The 26,433-nt window shown below is 34.5% G+C and overlaps 3 protein-coding genes and 1 long non-coding RNA gene across 6 annotated transcripts; all 4 read right to left on the reverse strand.

Annotated features, from left to right (window-relative positions):
• Positions 1 to 271: 271 nt before the first annotated feature.
• Positions 272 to 6,379, reverse strand: LOC132064818 (uncharacterized). 2 transcript variants are annotated; one of them, XM_059457942.1, is made up of 5 exons: positions 5,999 to 6,379; positions 5,754 to 5,881; positions 1,754 to 1,982; positions 1,135 to 1,259; positions 272 to 787 (listed from the first exon to the last, which is right to left on the reverse strand). In XM_059457942.1, exons 1-5 carry the CDS (start codon positions 6,081 to 6,083, stop codon positions 704 to 706), a joined length of 651 nt encoding a protein of 216 aa, XP_059313925.1. In that variant the 5' UTR covers positions 6,084 to 6,379; the 3' UTR covers positions 272 to 703. The 2 variants fall into 2 exon arrangements, with proteins under 2 accessions (XP_059313925.1, XP_059313924.1); XM_059457941.1 differs by having other exon boundaries at positions 5,754 to 6,375.
• A 3,281-nt stretch (positions 6,380 to 9,660) lies between these two features.
• Positions 9,661 to 12,667, reverse strand: LOC132064819 (leucine-rich repeat protein 1-like). Its single transcript, XM_059457943.1, has 7 exons — positions 12,504 to 12,667; positions 12,132 to 12,267; positions 11,971 to 12,042; positions 11,547 to 11,690; positions 11,380 to 11,451; positions 11,185 to 11,256; positions 9,661 to 9,984 (listed from the first exon to the last, which is right to left on the reverse strand). The coding sequence occupies exons 1-7, from the start codon at positions 12,646 to 12,648 to the stop codon at positions 9,915 to 9,917; spliced, it is 711 nt and encodes a 236-aa protein (XP_059313926.1). The 5' UTR covers positions 12,649 to 12,667; the 3' UTR covers positions 9,661 to 9,914.
• A 6,542-nt stretch (positions 12,668 to 19,209) lies between these two features.
• LOC132064820 (uncharacterized) lies at positions 19,210 to 23,470 on the reverse strand. Of its 2 annotated transcripts, none has more exons than XM_059457945.1 (5): positions 23,120 to 23,470; positions 22,347 to 22,505; positions 22,081 to 22,253; positions 19,647 to 21,513; positions 19,210 to 19,529 (listed from the first exon to the last, which is right to left on the reverse strand). In XM_059457945.1, exons 1-5 carry the CDS (start codon positions 23,231 to 23,233, stop codon positions 19,473 to 19,475), a joined length of 2,370 nt encoding a protein of 789 aa, XP_059313928.1. In that variant the 5' UTR covers positions 23,234 to 23,470; the 3' UTR covers positions 19,210 to 19,472. The 2 variants fall into 2 exon arrangements, with proteins under 2 accessions (XP_059313928.1, XP_059313927.1); XM_059457944.1 differs by having other exon boundaries at positions 23,111 to 23,470.
• A 1,357-nt stretch (positions 23,471 to 24,827) lies between these two features.
• LOC132064821 (uncharacterized) lies at positions 24,828 to 25,517 on the reverse strand. The gene is made up of 2 exons (XR_009416648.1): positions 25,374 to 25,517; positions 24,828 to 25,258 (listed from the first exon to the last, which is right to left on the reverse strand). It is a non-coding gene; the product is annotated as an uncharacterized LOC132064821 (long non-coding RNA).
• Positions 25,518 to 26,433: the final 916 nt, after the last annotated feature.

A 26,433-nucleotide genomic window follows, 5' to 3' on the forward strand; every position in this document is an offset into this window, starting at 1 on the left:
TAGAATAGAATAGTAGTCGTAAAACTACTTTTTGTTACATCAAAATAGCTTGACTTTGGCCGTTATAACAATAAAGAAATAATATTAAAGTAACTGCATTTTACTCATTTTAACAATAAAGCATAAACCTTATACATTTTAAAAGTAAGGTCACCTTAATCAATAGGTTTTTGTCATTATAGTAGGTATAGTGAGCATTACTGTTATAGAGGGTAAAATTTAGTTGCTTTAATGTGCCAGCAATAGCTTTATTTCCTTTCACGTTGGATACTTTTGCACACTGCAAATACATCTTTGATATTCAGAACAATTTGGTACATTTAATAAATTGTAACAGAGGTTCCTTCTAATCCAAAATCGTCAACTTGCAATGAAGTTGAGAATAAGGATACAATTGCAAAATCTTCAAAATTAGATCTATGCCTGCCCTTCATAGTCAATATCCTCTTTTGCAAAAGCTGATAGTGTAATATGCTATTTCTTTAACTAGAACTAGGATATACAAAAAGAACAATGATGGTCCAAGTAACTCTTAAATAATACATTCAATGGCCTCTGTGCTTCTGCTGAAATTCTGGTCCACCACACTAACATGTCATCGAGGAGAAAATCATTCAAAAGTCATGCCTCCAGCCAGATTGTTAGCAAGAAGAATACGTGAATTGTTAGCAGAGAAGACATCATATAGCTGCTTATACAAGGATCACGTCGTAGAGACTTTTTCTTGGCTTGCCATGTAGGTCAGGTACACATTCCATACGTACGAAAATGTGTTGCTCACAAGCGGCTGTCAATGTAGTATTAACATCCAGTTAGTTACCCTCTCAAATAAATATACGAATACATTATTTCTATAATAGGAAAGACAACCCTCTACTGAAAATGAAGGGGGAAAACCACTTTTTTCTTTTGGTACTATAGAGAACTTCATTTTTTACTCTGAGCATATATGTATAGTTAAAAAATTACTAAAATATTAAACAAAAGTGCATTGGGTTCAGTGACGAGAACACAAAGTTTTAACCCATCAAATTTTAAATCCTGCATTTGTCTCTAAGTAGGCCAAAGGCCTAATGGCAGAAAAAGACATCTTATGTAAAGTAACCTTAGAGGTCAATGAGACCCTAAGCATACCTGTAAATGAACAGGAGCAAACTTGAATGTAATGAAATCACATATTGGCCAGTACATAAGACCATTGACAACTGTGGGAACCAAGTCACGCTTGAGTCGGGCAACAATCTCTGAACTACTTTCACCTATAAGGGTAGCAACCAATATAAGGATTAGTGATACAGGCATCCAAAGTTAATGCCCATTGTAATTCAGAAAATAAAATTGGAAGAGTTCGAATAAATGTCAAAACTATTGCTAGTTCATTCATATAATAAATAAGTTTGCAACATATCCAAATTCAAACTTAACAAGCATGGTAGACAGCCATTAAGGACTAATGACGACAAAAAAGTAAAAAAAGGGAAAGGAGCTGATCCACTTCCTATCAGTAAATATATACTGATGGATCTACTAAAGAAGCAGCTTGCCAATGAACTGACAGATTCTTATGTTGTATCAATTTTATTAATCTTAATTTTCTTTTTCTGGGTTTCTGTGTCACTTCTCAGACACACTTGCACAAAAGGAACAAGTTCTACCTCTAATATCAGGGGTTCAAGAATATGATAATTGTCCAAGTCCTCCATAAATATTTTATTTTGTTAATGATGGTAAAGTAAAGCCTACTCAGTCGTACCTTGTGCTGCAGCATTCATGGAGAAGAAAATAGAGTTAACTGCAGGGCCATAAACTGTCTGTCCCAAAACTATTTTTTTAAATGTTGAGATAACATCACGCTTTGGAAGGCGCCTTGACAGAAAATTGAACCAGAAATGAAGTGAAGGTCCAACAATTAATGCTCCAAAACCAGCCATCCGCAATGTTCGTCTGAGATCATACTGCTCCATCAATGACCCAGCAATTGTCTACAGAACAGAGAGCGCGAACAAAAGGGGGGAAAAGATTAGAAACATGTAAGGATTAATTCCACAGGTGAACCAGAAAAGAAAGACAAACTAGAAGAGGGAATAGTAAATAAGGCAGGTGAAACGCCAATTACATAAGAGAACTAACAGACTTTGATATTCTGAAGCTTTGTTGAACATTTACTGGTGTTATTTCTACACCATACAACTGCAATGCCTCAACCCCAAGCAAGCTGGGGTCGTCTATGAATCATCTCTGACCTTGCCACTCCATTTAATATAGGACATTATTACTACACACCATAATACATGAAAAGCAAGTTTAACCCCTTGAAGATGTATCCTGATATACCAATGTAGTATTCTGAAAGGTACCAAGTGCCAGTTTCTGTCACATTATACGAACAGAACTGTTATTTTCCACTAAGCGATACAGACTACTATTACCTTCCACGGGAATAAATGCTTGTGACTGCAAGACCATACTGGATTAATTTTAAAGAATAAATGGCTATTTCCCCTGTGCAGGTTTGACTCCAACTTGGGAATGAATAATTTGAGTTTTGTTATTATAAAACCATCATTAATTAACATAAGATTACGTTGACCCTCGATCTTCATCTTATATGATCGTTTTCCTTAAGTTTGCTCTCCTATAGTTGAAGTTCTCTCCGCATCATCTTACTTTTGTTTAGTATTAGAATTCTTCAATCAAATCTCAACTTGAAATTTCTCAAATAACAAAGAAGCAAAATCACACTTTGTCATTTCGTACTAGTTTCTAAGAATTGACAATCCTTTGCACTTCTTTATTGTTTAGTAGAATCAGGTTGCTGGAGTAGTCTAGTATAGTCTAAGGCTACATCAACTATCCTAGTCTTTAGATGCAAATAATTTGAATTACCAATAAGGGTCATTATGTAAAAGAAATTGGTGCAAATACCAAATGTCATTCAGTTTTCAGCCCAGAAAGAACTCATGGAAAGGAGCACCAAAGAGTCAGATCTGGAAACTATGAGAAGACAATTGTGGAACTTGTGGGCTAAAATGAGTGAATGTCGGTGAACTGGTCCATGATTACCTGTTAAAAATTAAAAGACAGGCGTTTATAGGAAGCTCCTATACCCTATGACTGCAAATGAACTTGGAGGAAACTCTTAGGGCTCTCGTTTGCTTGAAAGCATGTGAAGATGAAAGTAAGGAATGACGAAAACAAGTCTATCAGACAATAATAGCCCCCAAGACTTTGGTTTAGTTGTAACTTGTAAGAGTGCAGTGTGTGTTGTGTGGCTTAGGCACACCTTATATCAGAAATTCTTGAGGGTCAATGGTGCATGGTTTGAAACTCGGTGGAAAATGGGATAGTCCCTCCAGGGTTCTTTAGAATGCGTAATACTCCGGAGTTACGAAGCAGTTCTCTATATATAAAGCTTAGAAGGTTGCTCTACGTGGAGGATGACAAATTAGTGGAAACTAGCTAGTTCTGTACTTAATGTACTCATTCCAGATATGCCAAGAAGATAGATAATCGATAGGGAGAGTAAGCAGATTAATTGATGCCTACTTTCCTTTGAGCCTTTGAAAGTTGAAAGCATAGAAAAATAGAATCTTCATCTTTAGGCGGGTTTTCTTCTCCACCACCAACCAAGACATATGAAAGCGGTATCTGACATTGTTGGGCAGAAAGACATGATATCATGAAACTCAAGTACATAATACACTGATTGTTCGTCCACTTCAAATGCTTAAAACAGACCATTTTCCGTGTGAAATAACAAGGATTGGTTTGGTTACTTGGGAAATCCCAAGCAAAGCAATCTGTCCAATTTCCAGGCTAAGTGGTATGAAAGAAGGGGAACTCACACTTAATCCAATAACGTGTTCTAAGCGCACCTCTTTCTAAGAATAGCTTTCATACTTGACCAGGCAAGTCGTAGATAGTCTTGGCTACGGGTCAAGTTGGGATTTGAGTTCATTCTTGTAACTAGATGACCGCACCACAAGACCAGACAAGTTGCTTGCTCGCCTCACATTATCCGTCTTTTAAGTCGAGTCATTTACTAAGGAAGCTACTTTTATTCTTTAAAAAACCCTGCTGTAGTGGCGCTTGGCGAATTTAACAAGTCCTATTCTTCTAGATGCCTTCATCACTTGGATCCACTGTGGAGCAGTGTTATCAAAAGCTAAAAGGGCAAAAAAACTCTAAGGTATGCTGGAGCTTTAAGCGCAAAGGGCAAATAAAGCATGGGTTTTAATGAAAAAAGGCGCAAATGGAGAAAAAAATACAAATAGATATGTTTATTCCAAAGCTAGTAATTATAAGCATGAATAACAAATATATGGAAAAGAAATTGGCAAAAGAACAACAATAAAGTGAAATATTAATTGTTTAGTGTCGCCTCTTCAGGAAGCTCTCATTGGCAGGGAAAAATGTCTTAGAACCTTGATGACGACACTAAAGCGCACACTAAGCGAGGCGAGTGCTCAACATGTTTTGAGTAACCGCACTTTTGACAACACTGTTGTAGAGACAGGTCACAAATTAAAGGACAAACAGGAGGAATAATGCTCGGTGTGTAGTCCAAATTTCTGAATGAAGATTCAGAAGCAGAGGCGGACCCACCCTATTAGGAGGGGGGTCACGTGCCACCGCTAATCTCGGAAAAACATTGTATATATATGGTGTATACACCTTAAAAAATGTATGTATATTTAAAAGGACCCCTGAGATATATCCACTGCTTTGGTGCAATTGGTTGTTGGGCCCCTTTTGTCCTTACATGAAACCTGGGTTCGAGCCTGGCTATAGCAGTTTAGTTTCTATTTTTTTGTTGAGTTTGTTTAGTAGATTCTCTACAAATAAATTAATAAGCCCACAACTTCCTTCTTTTTTATTCTTTAGTCCTCCCTTAAACAACCCCCCCCCCCCACCAACACACACACACACACACACACACACACAACAACAACAAAAAAGGAAGCCCCAAATCAAATATTTTCCCCATTCTAAACACATTCTCCTTTTCCAATGTTGAAGTTTATACTTTATAATATTTTACTAATATCTTATCATAATTATTACGTTTTCAAAGAGTTGCACACCAAACTTGGACAGTAACAACTGACATGTCAATATTAAGGCATTTGGTCATTAGTGTCCCCTCTGCGTCAAAATCCTGGGTCCGCCTGTGTTCAGAAGCCAACCAAACTTTGAATTGTGCAAATGCTAAGTAAGAGTGGGTTTGGGTGAGACTACTACATATGTTGGGAAAGTTAAGAAACTAAACTCATAGGTTTAAGGTCACTTATCCCATACCTAATAGTAAGAGTAACTCCATGAGGAACTTATTGTCATCTAGCTACTCTTTTTTTTTTTTTGGTTGACAATGGTTTGCCCTATTTCATCAGCTCTATGTTTAATTGGGGCGAAAAAGTATACGGATGAGAAGGAAAGGAAAGGGGTCAAGATAATTTGTCTTGTTTGATTAATAACACAAACTCTATACAACAACTACTTCATAACCTCTGCAATTTGAACAGGGTGAAATACTAATGTACTACTGTATTCCGAAAAATATATCACTAGAACCCTTCAAAGTCAGAAAGCAGTATACAACATACATAATTATTTACCCTAATTATGAATTTTTCAACTTTCAAGGAAGCTTAAAACCTATCATAAAGTAAACAAGAACAGAAGCATCACAAGAAATTTCCAGAGAAATAAAGAATCTTTTTTTTTTCCTTTACAGCTTTACTGAATAAAAATACCTGTGAGGAAAAATCAGCTGCAGTGAGAATAAGGCCACAAGTGATACTTTTTGTGAGAATGGGTCGAGTGTTGAGTTTTTCTAAGTACCAACCAACGAACCCAACTTTTGAAGCAGACGAAGATACCCCTGAAAAGAAAGCCAAGAAACTTGGACTTGACAACTCTAGTTCCTTGGTTTTCCTGTAAAAAGATTGAGGTAATCTTGAATAAACTTTAGAATGTTGAAGTTGCTGATGAACAATACGGTTCTTGATATTCAAAGGTGCAATGGAAGGTCTTCTCCATAAATGGTGGGCTTTAGAGCCATTCCTGAGAAAAAAAGCACACATGTTTTAACTGGTGGAGAAAAAATGGAGAACCCCCAGGTGCTAAAATTGAAAAGGGCTCTTATAGTTGTCAGTAGGGAAGACAGAGAAGTTGGACTGGTGCAGAAGTTTCAAAGATGGCCGCCAATAAATAGGAGCAAAGTGTAGAAGACAAAATAAGGTAAGAGTCTTGTGGTTTACCAAAGCACTTCCCTAATTTTCTTCCACGTTTACATTTTCATTCGCACTTGAACCATACTCCCTCCTCTTTGCCCACCGGTCCTTTTCACATTCACGCCACTTAATAAGACACTAACTTTTAGAAATAAATAGCTATTTTGAGTAAATTGTTTTTAATTAATAAGATTGGCGAAGTTCGATATTTGACGAAGATCTTTCTATCAATAGATAGGAATGAGTGATCGTGACAGATCAAGATATTTTTTTTCATTGAAAATGAAGAAGGCCGAGGATGGCCTACGATGCGTCTTATCTGAAGGGAACACTCTTGTTGATTTATTGGCTTGAGTACATAGGAGTAAATAGGAATGAGTGTTCGATATAGGGGATAGGACCCATCTGCTCTTTATCATTGATTTTTTTTGTGAGAGATCAAGATATTTTTTTCATCGAAAACGAAGAAAGCCGAGGATGGCCTACGGTGCGTCTTATCTGAAGGGAACACTCTTGTTGAATTATTGGCTTGAGTTAATAGGAGCAAATTTGGAAATATTTTGTAAGTAAACACTTAATTAATCCAAAATAAAAGGTTAAGTGGACACTTATTTTAAACTAGAGGGAGTAATAATTTGTTTTTCTCAATATCTTTTTATGAGCAGTAATTAGAAGGAATTAAAGATAAGGAACAATGAGTAATATTTTGCTTTTCTCAATATTTGAGTAGTTAGGAGAAATTTGTTGATTTACCAAATTTAGGAATTGCAACTAGATTTTATAAGAACTTAAAAATGAAGATTAATAACAATTGATATAAGGGATTAATTTTAACTTGAACTTTAGTTTTAAAAATTTCAACATGTTTTTTAATTTCTCAAAGTATTATATTCTCAAGACGAATAAAACAATAATGATTTCATTATCACACAAATTTACATTTTTATTTGATAGATAAATTGCTACTATTTTTAATATGAAATAACCTGTGTTATTCAAAATCTCTAGATTAATTTACACACGAGTCCAATCAAACAATAAAAATATAGTCACTAAAAAAAGTAGTACTCCATTAAACATGCTACATTTTTCAATTATTTGCGCGTGTACATGTTACATATATATATATATATTTGTATTACTTTTTACACCTTTAGTCCAAATTATTTGACTCCCTTTTTTCTCCAATTAAAAGTGTGAAACATTAAATACGAAAAAGTTCACTGTCCATCTCTTTTGCAAAATGAAAATATTTGTTCTTATTATTTTTTACACGTTTTGTCCAAATTATTTGACTCCTTTTTTTCTCCAATTAAAAGTATAAAATCTTAATTATGAAAAAGACTATTGTCCTATCTCTTTTTTGCAAAACAAAAGAAGTTGGATTGGATGAAATATACAATCATGTTCATTAGTATTTCTCTAGTAGTAGCAATTTCGTAATGCTAATGCCATTGCTTATATTAAGATTTGTGCCCTTGAGATTTACTTCTGTTTCAAAATAATTTATTTTATTTAAGACAGAACAATCTAAGTACATAACGTCGGCTAACATGCCAATTGCATTGCAGGGTTTCCATCATTTATGTTAACGTCACGTCAGCAATAACATTCCGTACTTCCATCCTCCTTTTAACACGTGTTCAGGGTCTTCCAGCTCACATAATGCGTTGCTTTCTGAGTCCTCTAAGTTTTGTGTATTTCTAGAGCGACCCCTGGTTCTTTAAGTCAGCTTCACTTCACGTGCCAAATTGTTTGCGCGTTTAAAAATTATTTTACTTTTGGACTTGTTGACTATTGTTTAGTGCTTTTTTTTACCTCACATGAAACTTGCTTGTCATTGATTAAATAGTCAGTTCATTATTTAAAAACAATGGCGATTCTATTCTCATCGGCATTTGATTCATCACTTAGTTCTGTTAAGGTTCTGTTGGGACATGATTTGAAATCATGGTTTGAAATTTCAAATCATACCTTTTTGGATGATTTGAGATTTTATCTTATGATTTCAAATCATGAGATGAGATGAAATCGCATATTCAAACGCTAATTTCAAACCATGATTTCAAACTATTGTTTCAAATTCGCATGTCTAGTTAGAAAATTATTCAATTTGGCAATTAGAGTAAATATTTTCTTTAGAGATTCTGCCTCCTTGTATATGCACAATTTTTGGGTTTGCCTTCCCCAATTCAGTCAAGGATTCTTTTTCTTTTCTGAAAGCCCAAGTTAACATATCACAACAAGGGAAAACTATATATATATATATATATATATATATATATATATATATATATATATATATATATATATATATATATATATATATATATATATATTATGTTAAGGAGAAATATTTACGAAACGTGACGATAGTTTTCATATATTATATTACGAAACGACGGATTTTTTATATTTTTTGTTTTTTTCAAATATATATTTTTTAAAAATTATTTAAAAATAATAATTTTATATTTTTTTAAAAATTTTATTTTATTTTTTTGCTCAAAGGCTTAAAAAATTTACCTCAAATTTTTGTTTATGAAGCTGTATGAAAAATGTATGAAATGTGTATGTATGAGTGAAATTTTTAATATAATTTTCATACACAAAATTATGAGCAAAAACTTTAAGCCTTGAATATTGTATGAAAGTTGTTATAATGTTGTTGTAGTTGTATTATTTTTCCAGAAACCTAATATGAACATTATATACACATTTCATACTATTTTTATGCATAAAATTTTGAGTGTAATGTTTAAGCTTTAATCGAGATATACACACTTCATACATAAAATTTGAGATAACTTTTTAAGCTTTGAGTAAGATATACACATTTCAAACACAAAAATTTGAGCGATTATATACACAAAAATTTGAGCGATTATTTTAAGTCTTGAATGTTGTGTCAAAATTGTATACAATATTATTGTAGTTGTATTAATTTTACAGAAATCTAACATAAACTTTATACACAAAAATGTGAGCGAAATTTTAAGACTTGAGCGAGACACAAATTTCATATTGTTTTCGTACACACAATTTTGAGCAGATTTTTAAAGCCTTGAATGAAATATACACATTTCATACATTTTTCATATACTAAATTTTGAGCGAACTTTTTAAGCCTCGAAAGATATACACATTTCATACATAAAATTTTGAGCGAAAAAAAATATAAAAATATAAAAATATTTAAAAAAATATTTTTTTTATTTTTTTATTTTAAAACAAACATGTTTTGTATAGGATTTGTAATGTTATGTTTTGTAAATATAAAACTATCGTCACGTTTCGTAAATATTTCTCCTAAGATGTATATATACATAGTTGTCCCTATCAACAACCACATGTCGTGTTATAATTAACCCTGTACCTCTCTTGGCCTGGTCCAAAATAAAGATAAAACTGTACTTGGAGAAAGAAATTTCACTTCAAAAACCATCAAATACTTTTAATTTAAAAAGTTCAACACTCAGCTATGCAGGGGTTTTCTGCTGCCAAGTTATTGGTGAAGGCGAGCTTTACTGATAGGTTTAAAGAACCTTATAAATGCCAGCTGGTGCTAACATGAACTGCATTAGACTTGAACACTGTCAAACTACATATACAATACATAAAATATACTAGCAGGTATCTTATGATACCACAAAGCAACCTGCTATGAAACTATATTTTGACCTATTTGCATCCAAAGTCATAGGGCACTAGTCCTTTCAGCTCAGGTCCATTGAGTCTGTTGTGTGCAAAACTGAAACAAGAGGAATGTCACTACTAGTACAAATTTTGAATCACGATCAGATAAGAAGAGATCTCATTTTACTGCAAGTAGTAGAACTTATAACATTACACAAAAATAAGAAAAAACAAATTGAATGTACCATTGAACTGCAGTATACAGTTAAAGGTCCCAACATGTGTAACTCAGGACAGCTCCTTTTTCTATTCCGTTTTTGGAGTTCAAATTTTGATTTTGTGATTCCAGTTCTAGCACAAATATCACTGCTTTACCTATTAATATGATGTATCCTAGTCCGACAATGATAGATTTGATGAACTGGAACACTTAGGGTTGTCTATGTCATCCGAATTCAACAATCCACAAGTCGGTAAATAGAAATAGTTCCCGAGACCAATGAATAGTTTCTAAGACTCTTGCTAGTGTCGTATGAAAATATACATCCTATAGCAATTTAAGGCATATAGTAGATGTGGGATTTACAGGCTAGGCAGCCACATAAAGTATAATTGCACTTGCTCCAGCAAGCATATGAGGTTCACTAATCAGCAGCTATCAACCAAAGTCACCAACTACTAACTAATGACCCTTTTTTCTCAACAACTACTCCCTCCGTCCCAGATTAGTTGTGATGTTTTTAACTTTTCGAGAGTCAATTTGACTAATCTTCGAAGCTAAACTGGATTAGATCAACTCAATATTTTACAATTTTTTTTTTTTTTAAATTGGTAACTGAAATATTTTACAATTTAAAATTTAAATATTCAAAAACTATACAAAAAGTATTACATGATGCAACTTTTTTCATGTCAATTTGATGAAAAAATACATTTTAAAATGTTGGCCAATGTTCACATAGTTTGACTCTCGAGAAGCGAAACATGACAACTAATTTGGGACGGAGGGCAGTACTAACTAATGACTTGACAGAAGTTTATTTTTACAATAGGTGGGATTAAGCTTAATAATGCAAAGTTGTGCATTCAAAACCTCTGCCTATGAACCTAAAAGCATATTTTTAGCATGATGCAACCGATCATTCAATAGAATGCTTCTCCCTGAGTAAAACAGCTAACAGAATGAAGCTTAAAACAACTTTCACCAATAAGATGGGCTACTATGAACCAGTATCATATCAAGGGATACATAGAGCATCAGAGAAAATGTAATCGAATTTTCCAAGAAGGAAGAAAAAAGGACAAGAATGAATACCCTTCCATAGGGAAGCTTCCAAAGGGGCCATCAACGGGGATTGTTCCACAAAGATCATTATTAGAAACATCACTGCAAACACGAGATTAAAAGATTTATTCAAGCAGAAATCAACGCCATATCATTTGATCGTCTTTTTCTGTTTCTTGGTAAATATGAAAGCCACAGCCGGTATGAATTTGAAACAAAACTTACAATACTTTAAGGTTGGGGAGTTTCGTGAGTTCCCTTGGAATGGAACCAGTTAGTTTATTGTCATTTAACCGCCTGTAGTCATATAACATCAAAAAAATTCAATCTTCGCAACATCAATGCCAGCTCGAAATTGTCAAACTCATGAATCATTGAATGAGAATACTTACAAAAATCTAAGAGACTTTAATTTAGCAAAAGACTTGGGAATGTTGCCTTCAAATTTGTTGCCATATAGGTCCATGCTAATAAGGTTTTCCAAATTACCCAATTCCTTTGGGATTTTCCCTTCTATGTTATTACTATAAAGTTCCCTGCAATCCAGGAAAAAAAGTTTGCCCGTCACCTTAAAGACAGATAAGACTTGCAAGTTAAGAAGCACACAAAATATTGAACCGTTAGTTACAGAAACAACACTAATCATGTGACAATAATCTATACATATTTTTGTCTGAAAAACGCCCCTTTTCTATTACTTTTCAGTTACTTTTTCCACGGTTTCAGTACAGCCAACAGGAGATAGTAAGCTGAGACAAGAAACAAAACCAAAAAAAAAAAAAACAAGAAAGAGGTAAGCAAACAAAGAAAAATTACAGGTATTGTAGATTCTTGAGTTCACCAAGCTCTGGTCCTAAAGTTCCAGAAATATTAGTATTGCCCAAATCCCTGCAAATTTCAAAGATTAAAAAAAATTCATGAGAATTGCCAATTGGAAACACAAATCAAAAGAAAAAGAAAAACCAAGAGCATCTTACAGGCGAATAACAAGATTATTATCAGAGTCACAGGTAACATGGAACCAGGTACAAGGATTCACAAGTGTAGGATCCCAGCTCTGTAAAACATTTTTTGGGTCTGACAATCTGCTTCTCAAAGCATGCAAAGCATTCCCTGCAAAACAAAAATAAAAAATAAAAAATGAGGAATTTGAGTAAGAGGGTCCATTCCAAGATTCAACCTTTTTCTTTCTTTAATATACGTGTGTCCATTTCCAAGATTTTAACTCAAACCCCTAGAAAAACAAAGAGGGGTTCACATGGTAACACAAAGCTGAAAGCTTTAAACACTAAGAATGGCAAAAAAAGATACATGGGAAACTTAGATTAGCTTAAATTGAGTAAATTTACCTTCAGAATTTGTGGAGAAGGAAGGAGAAATAGAGAGAATAATGTTGAAAAAGAAGAGAAATGAGGCAGGAAAAGCCATTGAGAGAGAGAATGGGGAAAATGGAGAGTGAGAAGTCAAGAAACAGGCCAAAGAAAGCAAGTACATGTAGTATAGTAGTGATACAAGAGCCAATAAGAGTGTGTTTTCATATAAGATATGTCAAGTCAAATTTGGAAGTTGTAACACTGTTGAGTGTTGGTACCTTGTACTGGGCAGGAGTTAATAGGGAGGGGGGGGGGGGGGGGGTGGGGGGAGGAACAAGTGAGAACAGTGTGGTGTTCACACTATCACTGTGAGATTTTCATGTGGACTTTGGGTGTCTCAAACTCTCCTTTTGGCTTCGTTTGGTACGAGGGATAAAGATAAATAATTTTAGAATTAAATTTGAGATAAATTTATCTTACATTTAATTGGGATAAAATCGCGATATAATTAATTTCAAAATTAGTTGTCCCGAAATCGTAGTTTTATTTTATCTTTATAGGAATGTGGAATAACTAATTCCAGATAACTTATTTCCGACCGAGGGACCCCTCAACTCTAACTCTCAACTCTCAACTCTCAACTCTCAACTGAAATATTTTTAGTTTAATAATTCAGTATTCAAAGCTTAATGGCACAACTAATCAAGATTTACATCGGATAAGTCCAGTAAAATGATCTCTATCATTCAAAGACTGTTGTTAGGTTGGGTATGAAGTGATTTCAATCAATCCACCACACTTTCAGTTTTTATATTCAAATTTAAGATACCTAGCGAATTATCCAGTGCAAAGTCGTCTAGAAAAATAAAAAAGATTTTAAATTAAAAAAATCAATTTTGAATTATATTCTCTTTTTTCTCCAACCATTTTATCAATTGTTTTAATTATATTATCAAATCTTGTACTAAATATTTAAAAGGAAACTAAGCTCAACAAATTTAATATTAATCAAATGAGAGATAACACATTTTTATTTAATAACCAAAATTATGTACTCCCTAATAACCAATTGATTTCATTTCTATTGCACAAAAGATCTATTGAAAAACTGAAAAATCATTTTTAAAAGGCATTCCAGTTGAAAAGCCACTTATACGCCACTTAGTGAAGAAGACAGGAGTTTCTGTCGAAACAAAATCAAACCGGCAAACACACAACCTAACGGTTACATATTTTCTTAAAGAAACCCAAAAGTAGCCGACTTCTTTCGCAATACTTTAGTATTTTCAATGTGAAGTTTCGTGCTCAAAGTGCTCGATCAAATGAGATGACTTCGGTCAGTAAAGGATATATGTTTTGTTTTATCGCAGTACTTGTTCACTTTTCAAATATTCAATCCGCATTTGTGAAATTATTGTATAAATCACATCTAGAAAAAATTTAAGTTCTATAATTGCATCTGTAACAAAAGATAAATGTAATGTGTTAATTGTAAATGATAAGTGGATAATTAGGAAGATATAAGCCTATGGAATGCAATATTAATCAGTCTAAATTTGACTTAAACTCTATAAAAACTTCTCACTTTATAAGCTTGGATTTTTGCTTTATTTAAATGTTAAACACCAAAAAATGAGAAAACACAATTAAAATTGGAACATGCAATAAGTGAGAATTTCACCATTTAAATGAGAGCATACCATTATTTCATTGTTAAGAACGTAAGAAATAAAATTGCAGACGAAAAAATGAAAAGAGAAACGCTGGGTGATTAACGTAAGAAAGCAAAGCACTAAAGAATACTTCATCAGAAAACAGATATTTGTGTGAAAAATGTTATCCAAGTAGAATATAGTGATAAACATTATCTAAACCAACCTAAACTCAAATACTCTCTGCATGAGATAATGAAATTAAATGGAGTGCTGCAGGTATGTTACGTATTCTAAAGTAGTAAATCAACTTCTCCCTTTTCTTGATAGTGCTCTCTCATGAATTTGTACAAGAAAATTAATGAATACTTGAATGGTTGGAGAAAAGAAAATAGAAAGATTCAAGAGCAAAAAATCACCTACAATCGTATATAGAAGCTCTAGAAGCAGAGTTAACCAAATGAAAAAGTAAGATATGCATGCTGTTCAAAGTGAGGAGGACATCAAGCTTTTAATTGAGGGAGAAAATATGAGGATGAGCTAAATAATTAATTGCCCATTATCACCGCATTGAATGATATATTATGGACATCAATTGGCTTTGATTAGGTCTATAAGAGGCTTCAGTTTCGTTCATCTAATAATAAGTTGTTATTCGTTCGAATATTAACAACCATTACCTCATATTGGTCAGCTTTGTAAATCTTAATTGCTTTTACAAGTCTATCATTAAGTGGTGTGACTTTTTGAATATTTTAAATTAGCATATAAATTTTTAAAATGAGGAGAAAATCCAAAAGACGGAGAAAATGATAAATAGAATTCTTGGTCATCAATATAAATTTTTCATTATACATTTGGATATACTTCAGGAAATTTTGGAGTTTAAATACAAACTCAAATCACAATTCATTTCCTTCTTTTTTTAAAGTTATGAAGACCGTGTCATTTGAAATCATAGAGATCTGAAGGCCATAAATTTGAAATCTTGTATATTAAATTATAAATCCTTTCTTCTGAATGAACTCTAAGAATAATTTAATTCATTTTAAATGATGCACATTAATTTTTGAAATTCTAACTTCTACAATTTTATTTTATTTTCTGAATTTCTCAGATGCATGAGCTTTATTAATAAAATAGCAGGATAATGATGCCAAAGAAAAGGAAAGGATCAAAAGGGGAAAAGGAAAATCTACAAGAAAGAATTGCTCCCTCCGTCCCATAATAAGTGTCACCTTGACCAAAAAAATTTATCCATAATAAGTATCATCTTAAAAAATCAAGATATAAATTGGCTAGTTTTTTCCAACTCTACCTTTAGACAAAACCGACAAGTGAAAGTAACATCTAAATGATGATTGGAAAAGCCACATAATAACTTGGTATTGTTGGATTTCCAATGTCAAAAGGATTACTACTTGTGCATGCTCTAATCAAGTGAAAAATAATAATTTATTTCTTAATATGCGTATTTTTTTACTAAAATGACACTTATTATGAAACGGAGAAAGTAAATATTAAAAAATCAACATACTCCTACATTGTTCAAGAAAGAAACATTTATTTTATATTTATAAATAGCATAATTAGATGTCTTCCAATTACATGTCAAAGTGTGGCATATAATGGAGAATAAAGGGGTTTTTAAGGGTGCAACTAAAGAAGGAAGTGCAATTATTTCGTTCATTCACGTATCTTGTAATTGTAGCCCCAGGTCAAAATTGAAAATTCCCCAACTTGTTTCTTAGCTCTAACGGATACCTGTTCATGTCTCTTGGACCTTCCCTCAAAAGAGAGAAAGAAAGCCAGCCCTGCTAGCCAAAACTCGACCTTGAATTCTTGGTTTCTCTGAAACAAAATTGATACAATAGTAGTGTAATATTGAAGGCATGTCATTTCCTTATCTTAAATCTGTTTTATCTTTAATTTTGAGACATAAAAATCTCAATTTTTCCCCGATGGAATCCGGTCCCAACTTATTTGACCGTGTCCCGCTCCCGCACCCGTATCGAGCCGGGAACATCACCAAAAACGGAGAGTCCGCCCAACTTAGCAGATTTTTGGATAATGTTGATTCACTAATCTGAATCAATGAGCTTAAAATTAATGAAACGAGAAGCTCAGCAATCCAATATTTGTTTACTTTCAAGCTATACATATCATTTAGCTCAATGGGAAAAGGTTGAGGGGCTTGTTTGTGTCACAAGTTCGAGCCCTATGCCAAGCCAACTAAGTCCAATATTATTTTAGTGGAGAGGAAGGGTAGAGGGGTGACCCATCTTCTCGAGTTTCAAAGGCTTTGGGTGGCCCAAAGACGGATTTCTCCATCATTAAGAAAAAGCTATACATTTCGTTTAGGAGCATAATTTCATTTTCTTGAAAGTTGAAACGACACCATTCATAAACAGTAAATAGGTGGGAATACGTTCCTTTATTGCTGTAAGTTAGCTCAAACACTATTTTGAATGTTCAGCCATCTTCCAAATGAAAAACCAAGATGTTGACCATAGATGAGTTGTTGTATGTGCGAATGATGTAATGTACTAGTGTTCCAAGACTTCCCTCAATTTGAGATTAAGGCTCTAATCCGTCTCAATCCTTTTGTTTTTTTAACTTGGCTATGGTCGTATAATGAATGCGGAACTGCAAAAAGACCAACTGAAAGAGATGGATTGGAAAACTATGGGTCGTACAGAAAGTAGTGAGCCTAATGTTGGACCAGCTGTGAAGAAACGGCTTCCAAAAAAGATTCGACAAGTTCCCGAGTATTATTTTCTTCCCCGAAGATCCTTACCGTACAACATCGCCTTTTATGGGTCGTGTATTGCTGCAGGTGTTGGTGCAGGGATGCTACTCCAAGTATGGATCAACAAGAAGGTCAAATGTAATCATATTCTGCTCTACTTCAAAACAGATTCAATCGTGTATATGTCATCTGTTTCCACTTTTACACTTTGAGTTTACATCAGTAGCATGTAAATGCTTTATCCTTGTCTGTGAGCTATTTAATGTGCTATTTGTCCATTCATTATACATAGCACATAAAGCCTTTTCACGAGCTATTTTGAGATCTCAAGAAAAATGTATTTTGTTGTAATGCTTATAAGTCTATCAGTAGGTGATAACAAAATACCTGGGGATGGTGCTCATTTATTTTGGTCTAGCTGTTAAATTGTTTGGACCCTGTAAATGCATTGTGTCATAAGTTTCCTCGCTTTAATTTTATTGTGCAAATGGAGAATGATTCACATTGACTATATGGAAATAGTAAACCTCAAAAGCCCTTTTTGGGTGCCAAAGGAAGGTAAGATTTACGGCATATTCCAGAACTCACAGAATTCTTCAGGCACAGATGAAGTGCACAAATTACACTCCTTTTTTTGTCCCAATAATCCGTAATCTTACTTCCAACAAGAAAACCGTTAAAGCTGTCACACCGCCTTCATGGAAGCATAGCTCTGCTGGTAACAATGATGTTAAAGAAAGTAGTTATTATACTTTTAATTGTTTGATTACATTGCATTCTTATTTATTATACTTTTGATTGCTGGATTACATTACATTCTTTCTTCCTTGAAATGTACGGTTCCTTGCTAGTTGTTCTCTTGCTTCTTATTTTTTTCTGCCTCATTCATCATTCAATCCATTCTTGCTTGAACATTTGGCAATAGACGCTTCACACATTTGGGAACTATTGTTTATGGAGGTTACGTGTCTATCCTCGTCTAATAGTCAAATGGTGTCTTAATACCTAACCACCTGACAAATACTAGAGTTGACATTACAGTCAATTTGAGTCCCGTGGACACTCAGAAACCTATTCCAATGCAGCAATCATTTGTTTGATTTATCTTGTATTTTCCATTTACACTCTGATTTTCTCCTTTCGTTCATTTGTTGTTTTCTTGTAAATTAATTTGCTCTCTGATGGCAGAGGATGGAGGAGTCATATGGGAGTTTGACAAATGAACGATGGATTCTTTTCAGCTGTTTCGATTGCTACCGCTTTTGCTCCAAGGAGTTCATTGGACAGATGAATATCTTTCTTTGGCACCCAGTTCAATTTTGTAGGTTGTTATCATTCAGGAGCACAGTGCAGAACAGAGATGTCGAATTTTGTAAACATTACTGAATATTAGGTCATATTTGCCTTAATTGGCTTGCTTAACCTTTGAATAAATAGAGAGGCCAGGAAAGTGGCCTCCGTAAGAATTCTACACCCTTTGCTGTTGTTGAACAGTTATAGTAATATTGGATGTGGAGCAATTGAACATTCATATAGCTATCTATAGGTCCACAATGTAACAGTAGCCCACATTGACATAGGCCACAAAGGTTTGCCATCCACATCCACTAGAGAAGGAGATGGTACATTGGCTGTGAAGCATAAGACCAGGCCAAGTGGGATAGATAGATGAAATTTTGCAGGCATCAAAAGAGAAGCGTTAGTAGGATGCTGCTGGTAGGATAGTGATTGCTTAGAGAAAGGCGTTTGATTGCTTCGGGTCTTTGATTTCTTTATGTTGCTGATTCTTGTGTACAGTTTTATTAGTTTTTCATTCTTGAGCAGTTTTGTAATATGTAATTCGTTATGGAAAAGAAAATTAGTGAATGAGTTCCTAATCTTTATTTAGTGTTTCCAGTGGCTCTCATCTGTAATCACCTCTTAAGTTACACAGAAAGAGAGGTTCTGCTCTCGAGTTTTTACTAATCCTTGTACGTTAAATTACACGTTATCTATCCTTTTTGGTGACACAACTTTTTCTTTCTTAAGCTCTAAAAAGTTTATTTATTCTCACTGAAATCTCTTAAAAGGTGGCAGAAAACTCACGTACAGCCAAATCCAGGTACAACCGGTACTTTCTACAGTGACGTGTACCCAATTCCCAGCATAGGACTGCCAAATACTTTGGGACTACCATCTCATTTCGGTGATCTTTTCTTATTTTATCCTTGTTGCAACTATTTCAAGTACTTGTCTAATTTATATACTAGTAGTATTTTATTTCTGCTGACTACTGATTTTTTAGCTCACTCATAAAACATACAAGGAAGGAATCTGTACAAATTGCAATCTTCAGTGACACATTCTAAAGCAAAATAAAGTAGTAGCATTCTAACTGTATTTACCTCCAAAAAAAAAAAAAAAACACACACACAAAAAGAATCCATCTCGCACGAGACCACTGTATGACTAGTTGTTATCTATCATGTAAACCAACGGAAAGCATGGAGGAAGAGAAAGAAAACAAAGAATTTACAAAGTTTTTAATCTGATAACATATCATTGTTCTGGACTCATTCTTTATTTGTAGTAAGCATAATTCCATGAGTGAAATGGCTCATAATTTCACACCTCCTCCACTGTTCTCTTCTTCTCCTCTTCTTCAGCTTTTTGCCAGGCAGCCTATAGAGATATAACATCACATGAGAATGTTTTTGAAAAGAAAATTGAGATAACATCAATTTAAAATGGTTTTGGATTGGATTATATATCAGACAAAACTAAAGATAATGCGCTTGCCTTGTCTCTCTGAAGTCTAGACATATGAGGACGCAAAGAGTTCCCAAGACTTAAGCCTCCCCAAGCTTCTTGCAACTCCCTCTCCCTTGTCGCTTTCCGAGAAACTGAATGTCTTATCTGATCATCATCCTCCTCCTGAGCAGCAGCTACCTTTTCTCTCTCAAGTCTAGACTTGTGTTTCACCAAAATCTGATCCAAACTGCCTTCACTGTTCTGCAATTGTGTGTCCCTCTTCTTTACATTCATCCAATTGTCTTCCTTTGCATGAAGAAGAGACATTTTCTCTTTTTCCAGCTTTGAAACATGCTTCACTAAAATCTTGTCCAATCCTTCGCTGCTATCTGTACTATTAGCTTCAATCTTTCTTTGTCGCCTCTGTACAACGTAGTCGCTTCTTGTTGATGATTCTTGCATTTTAAGCCTTTGCAAACGATGAACTGGCTTTACTAGGATCTTGTCCAGACTATCCGCTGCTTCTTTGTTTTCAATCTCGATTGACAATGTGTCCGCTGCCTTTGATGGTTGTTCTCCATTACAAGGATTTTCATCCACATTTGTGTCATGATTTACATTCTGGTCGACATTTTCTTTTCCTACTAACGAGGCACTCTCTGGCGCATTGGCAATCGGGTCTGCAGTGTTTTCCCTATTTTTTGCTTCTAGAATCTCCTTTTCAAGTCTGGTCAGATGTTTCACCAGATAATCTTCTAAACTAGGAACTTCCGTTTCGTGTTTCTTTTTTCGACAAATTGCCCCAGTACCCAATCTGTTCGAGTCCTTCCCCTCTATTTCACTAAGTTTTTCATTCTTCCTCTTAGCCTCTTCAATATCTTTCTCCAGCTTTGAAGAGTGCTTAACCAGCACACTGCCTAAGTCGGAAACCTCAGACAACTGCACATTGCTATTTGAAGCCTTACTTGAAGCCTTACACTTGGTTTTTAACAATGTTTCAGAGTTGCTCTTGGCCTCTTCAATTTCCTTCTCAAATTTTAAAGAAGGCTTCTTAAGAATACTTGCCAGATCCTGGCTTGAATTTGTATTGTTTTCTGAATGAACTACTTTATTACCAGTTTTATCTTGCCTTTGTTCAGCTTCAATCCTGGCATTTTTGGCTTCTAATACCTCCCTTTCAAGTCTTGTTAACCGCTTAACCAGAAACTTTTCCAGGCTTGGAAGTTCCTCAGCTGTCTTGCTTGTCTTTCCATCAATATTATGGCCCTTAACTGCTCCATCTCTAACAGATAATTCTGATCTATCATCAGCAGCAGAAACGTTAGGTTTGCTGTTTTCTGCTTCAGCTAGAGCAGCGTTCAACCCACACGTTGCAACTATTGTGGCAAGAGATGCAAGTTCATCTTCTTGCAAACATCTAAGCCTTTCCAGCATCATTTCCACAAGATTTGGCATATTAAACTTTTCATATACTTGCTTCTTTTTAAATTTCCTTTCCTTTACCTTCTCTAAATCTGTGAGTTCAGAAGCCGTATCTGATTCACATTCTGAAGAGAACTCAAACACTTCTTGATGATGACTATCGTCTGTTTCTTCAGGGTTCTGGCTTATTCTGTGCAGCAATTCCTTGACTTCATCTTTATTCATGGATGGGCAATTAGCTAGCTTAAGAAGGGCAGCCTTAACTGCAGTTGCTACTTGTTTATCCACATCAAATGCAGTTTCAAAAGATGTTCTAACAGTATGAGTGGTGGGTCCTCCTCCTTTCGCTGGTGACTTCTCTATTTTGTAATGCTTCTGTGAGCAGTCAGGAATGTCATACAAGATTACTCCAATAGCGTTTGCAGCTTCAAAAGCTTCAGCAGAAAATTTTGCTGCCTTTATCAGCAATTGTTCTGCTTCTTTACAATCAATCCTGTATGGCATATACAGAAAAGGTAAGTTCCAGACTAACACAGATGAACAGATCTCTATTCAAGCAATCAACAAAGTCTTAGTCATTGACAGGGCTAGCAAAATGGTTAAAAATTACAACCATCCGGTCCGACCAATTAGATATGGGTTGGATAACTGACCATTTAAAATGGATCAATATCCATATTCATGAGTTCTTGCTTTCTGGGAGTCTGAGCTTATTTTGGCTTTTAACTTGTGGTTTCACCTGGCTATTCCTGAAACAATGGATAATATGAATACCCATATTATCCGTCGGTTAACCCATTTTTAATCCGTGTTAAATGTGTGTGGATCGGATATTTTATCCGTTTTTGTTTAACCCATTTTTGACCTGCCTAGTCATGAACAAGTTAAGATTGCCTATATAAACTGTATGTATATGCACATTTCAATCCAATATCAAATAATTAGTAAATATTGCTATATGAATCTCTAACCAGAACAAAGCAACTCCTGGCAAACACCAGATCTAATGTGTGTGTAACAACAACTACATGTAAACATTTACGAATAGTGAAACGCTCACCTTGCTGCTTGAAGTATTCGGCACCATGATGCTTCAACTAGTGCAGCCTTCCGAGCTTCGACAGCTCTTTGAGCAGCTTCTCTTACTGCAATTTTCTCTCTCAAAACTCTACAATAATGAGGATTAGCATCCCCCAAAGTTTCATCAAGGGTTGAGTTCATTCCATCCACTTCCTGAAATTTTGTAACAGTCCAAAAACACTATCAGTACATCTACTATACATCGAAAATAGAAATAAAAGTATGCACAAAAGCATATAAATATACCTGGAGCATTTTTATTTTCCTCTTCAAATAGGAATCCACTTTCTTGCGAGGGAACCAATTTATAGGCGAAGTTTTGCGATGAGGGGGCTTTTTAATTTGTGATCCAGATTTGTTTAAAGGAACTAAATTTGACTGGCCACCATCTTTCATTGCCTTAGTCTGCACTATTCCAAAACCACAGAATGAAAAACCAAAATTGGAAAAACACCAACCGAAGCAAACATCCAAGAAATATTTTTAAATCTACTAGATTCGACTAGCCACCTTCTTAGATTGCCTTGTTTAACAACATTCAAAAACAAGAAAACGAAATACTACCAACGTTTGCAACAAAATTTGACTGTCCACATTCTTCATTTCCTTGTTTTGTATAAGAGTACAAAACAAGAACATGAAAAACACCTTCTAAAGCGAAGATCGTATGCAAATGACTTGATATAATCATATATATACCTGAACTTACATTCTCACGAAGCCTAGTTAGCAACTTAAATCTTTTTAACACTCATTCTCAATGATAAGGAAGTTTTAATTTCGTCATTACAGTTACACCCACTCACAAAATCATATTTTTTTAACCAAGTAGATAACAATCAAGATTAACATGGGGGGATCAAATTAAATCTTTTTCCAAATCAAGAACAATGGCTTTCGAAAACACCAAAATCAGAAGAGACCCAAAGCAAAATTGAGAAAATAAACTTAAAAACCAAAGAGAGTTAATACTTTCTCAGAGATGAAAAAAAAGAATGGGTAATGGTTACCTTTCCGACTTTGGAAGTAGACGTTGTAGAAGCGGTGGGTGGACTGTTCTCTGAGTTACTAGAATTATGTTCTTTCACCGGTTTCTTTTCAATACAACCCATATCAAAACAACCCAAATCCATTCTTTACAAAATTATATCGATGGAAATAGAATCTTTAATATGCTTGTAGAATTAAAAAGTAATTAGTCAAATGGCCTCAACAATGTGTTGCAGTATACGAATCGCTGAAAAGTGATGGAGTAATTAGCGTTTCTTGAATCTGATGAATTGTTTCCTGAAGGATTTTGTTGTGATTCTTGGATTCCAAGGAGAGGGTATAGCTTTTGAATAAAGAAACTATCCGTTACAACCGATACTTTCGCTCCCAACGGTCCTTTTTATATATTTATTTGTTTTTTGCTCTTCTTCCCTTTATTAGCTCATCAAAAAAAAATAAAAAAAAATAGATCCTCATAAATCCTAAGTAATATACTCCCTCCATTTCAATTTATGTGAATCCATTTGACTGGACACGATATCTAAGAAAGAGGGAAGACTTTTGAAACTTGTGGTTCAAAATAAAGTTCCTCAATATTTGTATGACGGAAATTATTCATAAAGTGAATTTATTTCCAATTGGTAGGAAGGCCATTCATTTCATTTGTGTAATTAAAAAGGAAATAGGTTCACATAAATTGAAACAGAGGGAGAGGGAGTAAAAGATAAGGGTGATATTAGTGTTACAATTTCATAGTTGTAATTTTGATTCTATTATCAAGTAATGTGTTTAAATTTCACTTGTAGTTTTTTCTTTTTCATTGTCTTATTTATTATATCCTGACGTAATTTCATCAAACGGTCCTTTTGATCAAATGTCTTATCAGGATACAATGTGATATACATAAAAAATTCTATCTAGCCAGATTAAGAAATTTTGACAGGAACTAAGCAATTACGATTTCGTTTTTTTTTTGCTCTATTTTAATGTGTTTTACATTGATGAAAAAAAAAAATGTGTTTTACATTTACTAAAGTTTTTTTTAGGCCAAAGTCATAGACAATTTCAAATTTTCCACATATTTCATTTCACATTTAAAACCGACTCTTGTTCATTTCAATCCGAACAAGAGTCAGTTTAGGTAGCCATGAAGAATATGTGAAAAAGTTTAGGGGGCTATCTATGACTTTGACCTTTTCTTTTTTTTTTTTGAAAAAAGGAGTTAATAAGGAGACAGACAGCTATGAAATGAAAGAGATTTTTAGATGAAGGGGAAATTGCTAACTCATGATAGCGTTTGAAGAAAAATTCAGAGGAAGCCATATCATTTACCCAGGAATGCCCCTTTATTATGGGAAATAGAATAAATCTTCTCTACGTTTAAATTTGGTAAAAACTATGCACTTACATAAACTTATCGCTAGTGAACTGGCTCAAATTTGCTCCTTAATTATGAAAAATATAATAATTTACCTTTCGTTTGAATTTAATCTCAAATAATACCCCTTATCGTTAGTGGACCGACGCAAATTTGCCCCTAACGGTGAAATGCTGTGACATTTTCTTTTCTTGTATAGTTTAGCTTTAGCTCAAAGAGATGTCAATGCCACCGATATGACTTGGTTTCTTGCGCACACGACTTGGGCAATAATTTGTTCTTTTCTGCTTATAATTACATTTAATTTGTGTTTTGCACCGCACCACAAATTCACAATGAGTAAAATTGAATCAAGAAAATAACAACACAATAGTCAAGGATCTGACTTCTTATTGACAATAAACCCCCCTCCTTTGTCGGACCGGCTATGTTCAAGTGTAACATGGGAAGTACTATATCCGGAACATTAACTTAGTTCTGAGAAGCCAAAAATATGGTAGCTGGAGAATAAGAAGTCATAATACAAAAACCTCTAAACAATCAACAACTAACTCATCTTTTCCTTGCCGCAACATTTGATAACTATAGAACAAAGAAGAAAACAAAGTCACTACACTCCCTAATTCTAAGTTCAGATGAACTATCACATGTACATGCAAAATGTGCGACTCGAACACAATTGAAAAGATTCTGCATAAATGTCCAGAAAAACATAAATAATAAGGGCAAACATTTTCTGTGTCTGGTTTAAAGGAACTGGTCCTGGCAGATCATTTGATCTTGCCTTCATCTGCAAAAGTCAACCAACCAACACATCAGAATAAGAAAAAATGAAACCTCTCAATGTTGTAGCAGCTGAGGTAAAAATAAAAGGCAAAATACATGGTTTCCACCTTGAACTATACCTAAAAAGTCGAGTTCACACTCCAACTAATCGGGCGATCTATTACCCCCTTATCCTTATTTAAAGTGGAACTTATACCACCCAAAAGCTGACGTGGCAAAAAACTTAAATATTTATAAAAAATAAAAAAGCGCGTCCAAATCTAAATTAACGCCCCCCCCCCCCCCCCCCCCCCCCACCAAAAAAGAAAAAAAGAATAGGTTTTTTTAATTTTTCCACGCCCTTCAGTTTCTTCATTATCATACCCACCATCCTCTCTTCTTCTCTGCCGCAAAACGCAGCTAAAAGAAACCAATTCCAACACCAGTGAACGTCCAGGTTGCTAGGTTATTCGAGGGGTATCATTTGTGGTTCCTATTTTTGGTTTCTGTCGCCTCTGAGTTTCCCCGGTCAATAGCTCCGGTTGTCGACTAAATTTTTGCTGTACAAACCACTATTTGAAGCTCTTCTTGTTCACCCAAATTCATAAAAAAATTGCAGCTGTTTGATGTCCATGTTCCCCCGTTCTTCCAATTTTTTCCGATTTTTGTTTCATAAAGCTTGCCTCTTGTCTCTTTGTGTAGATTACTGGTTATTTGGGTGAATATTTAAACATATGAGCAGTTGGATGCAAGAGAGCATTTTGAATCCAATTTGTGTAGCTTGAATTTTCTGGTGATTGAAATGATATTAGTGGTGGGTTTGAAGGTGGGTGATTAAATATATGATCCGTGCTTTGATTTTTGGTGGTGGAAGAATGAATTTGGTTAGTAGACAGTGAATTCGGTAGTGGTGGTGGGACAAAATTGGGGGTGGGTGATGATATTCATGGTGGTTGTTATGATTTTATATGGTAGTGAAGGAGAAGGAATTAAACGACATGGAAAATATAATTTTTTTCAGATTTAACAGTTTATTGATGTGGCGCTGACATGTCGATGATGTGGAGGCGAGTGTAAAACACCTCCCATTGTGTGTGTGGTTATATATGTCCTAGGGTGGTATAAGTTCCACTTTATATAAGGATAAGGGGGTAATAGGTCGCCCGATTAGTTGGAGTGTGAACTCGACTTTTCGGACCA

Source organism: Lycium ferocissimum, chromosome 7, assembly GCF_029784015.1.
Source record: "Lycium ferocissimum isolate CSIRO_LF1 chromosome 7, AGI_CSIRO_Lferr_CH_V1, whole genome shotgun sequence".
NCBI lineage: Eukaryota > Viridiplantae > Streptophyta > Magnoliopsida > Solanales > Solanaceae > Lycium > Lycium ferocissimum.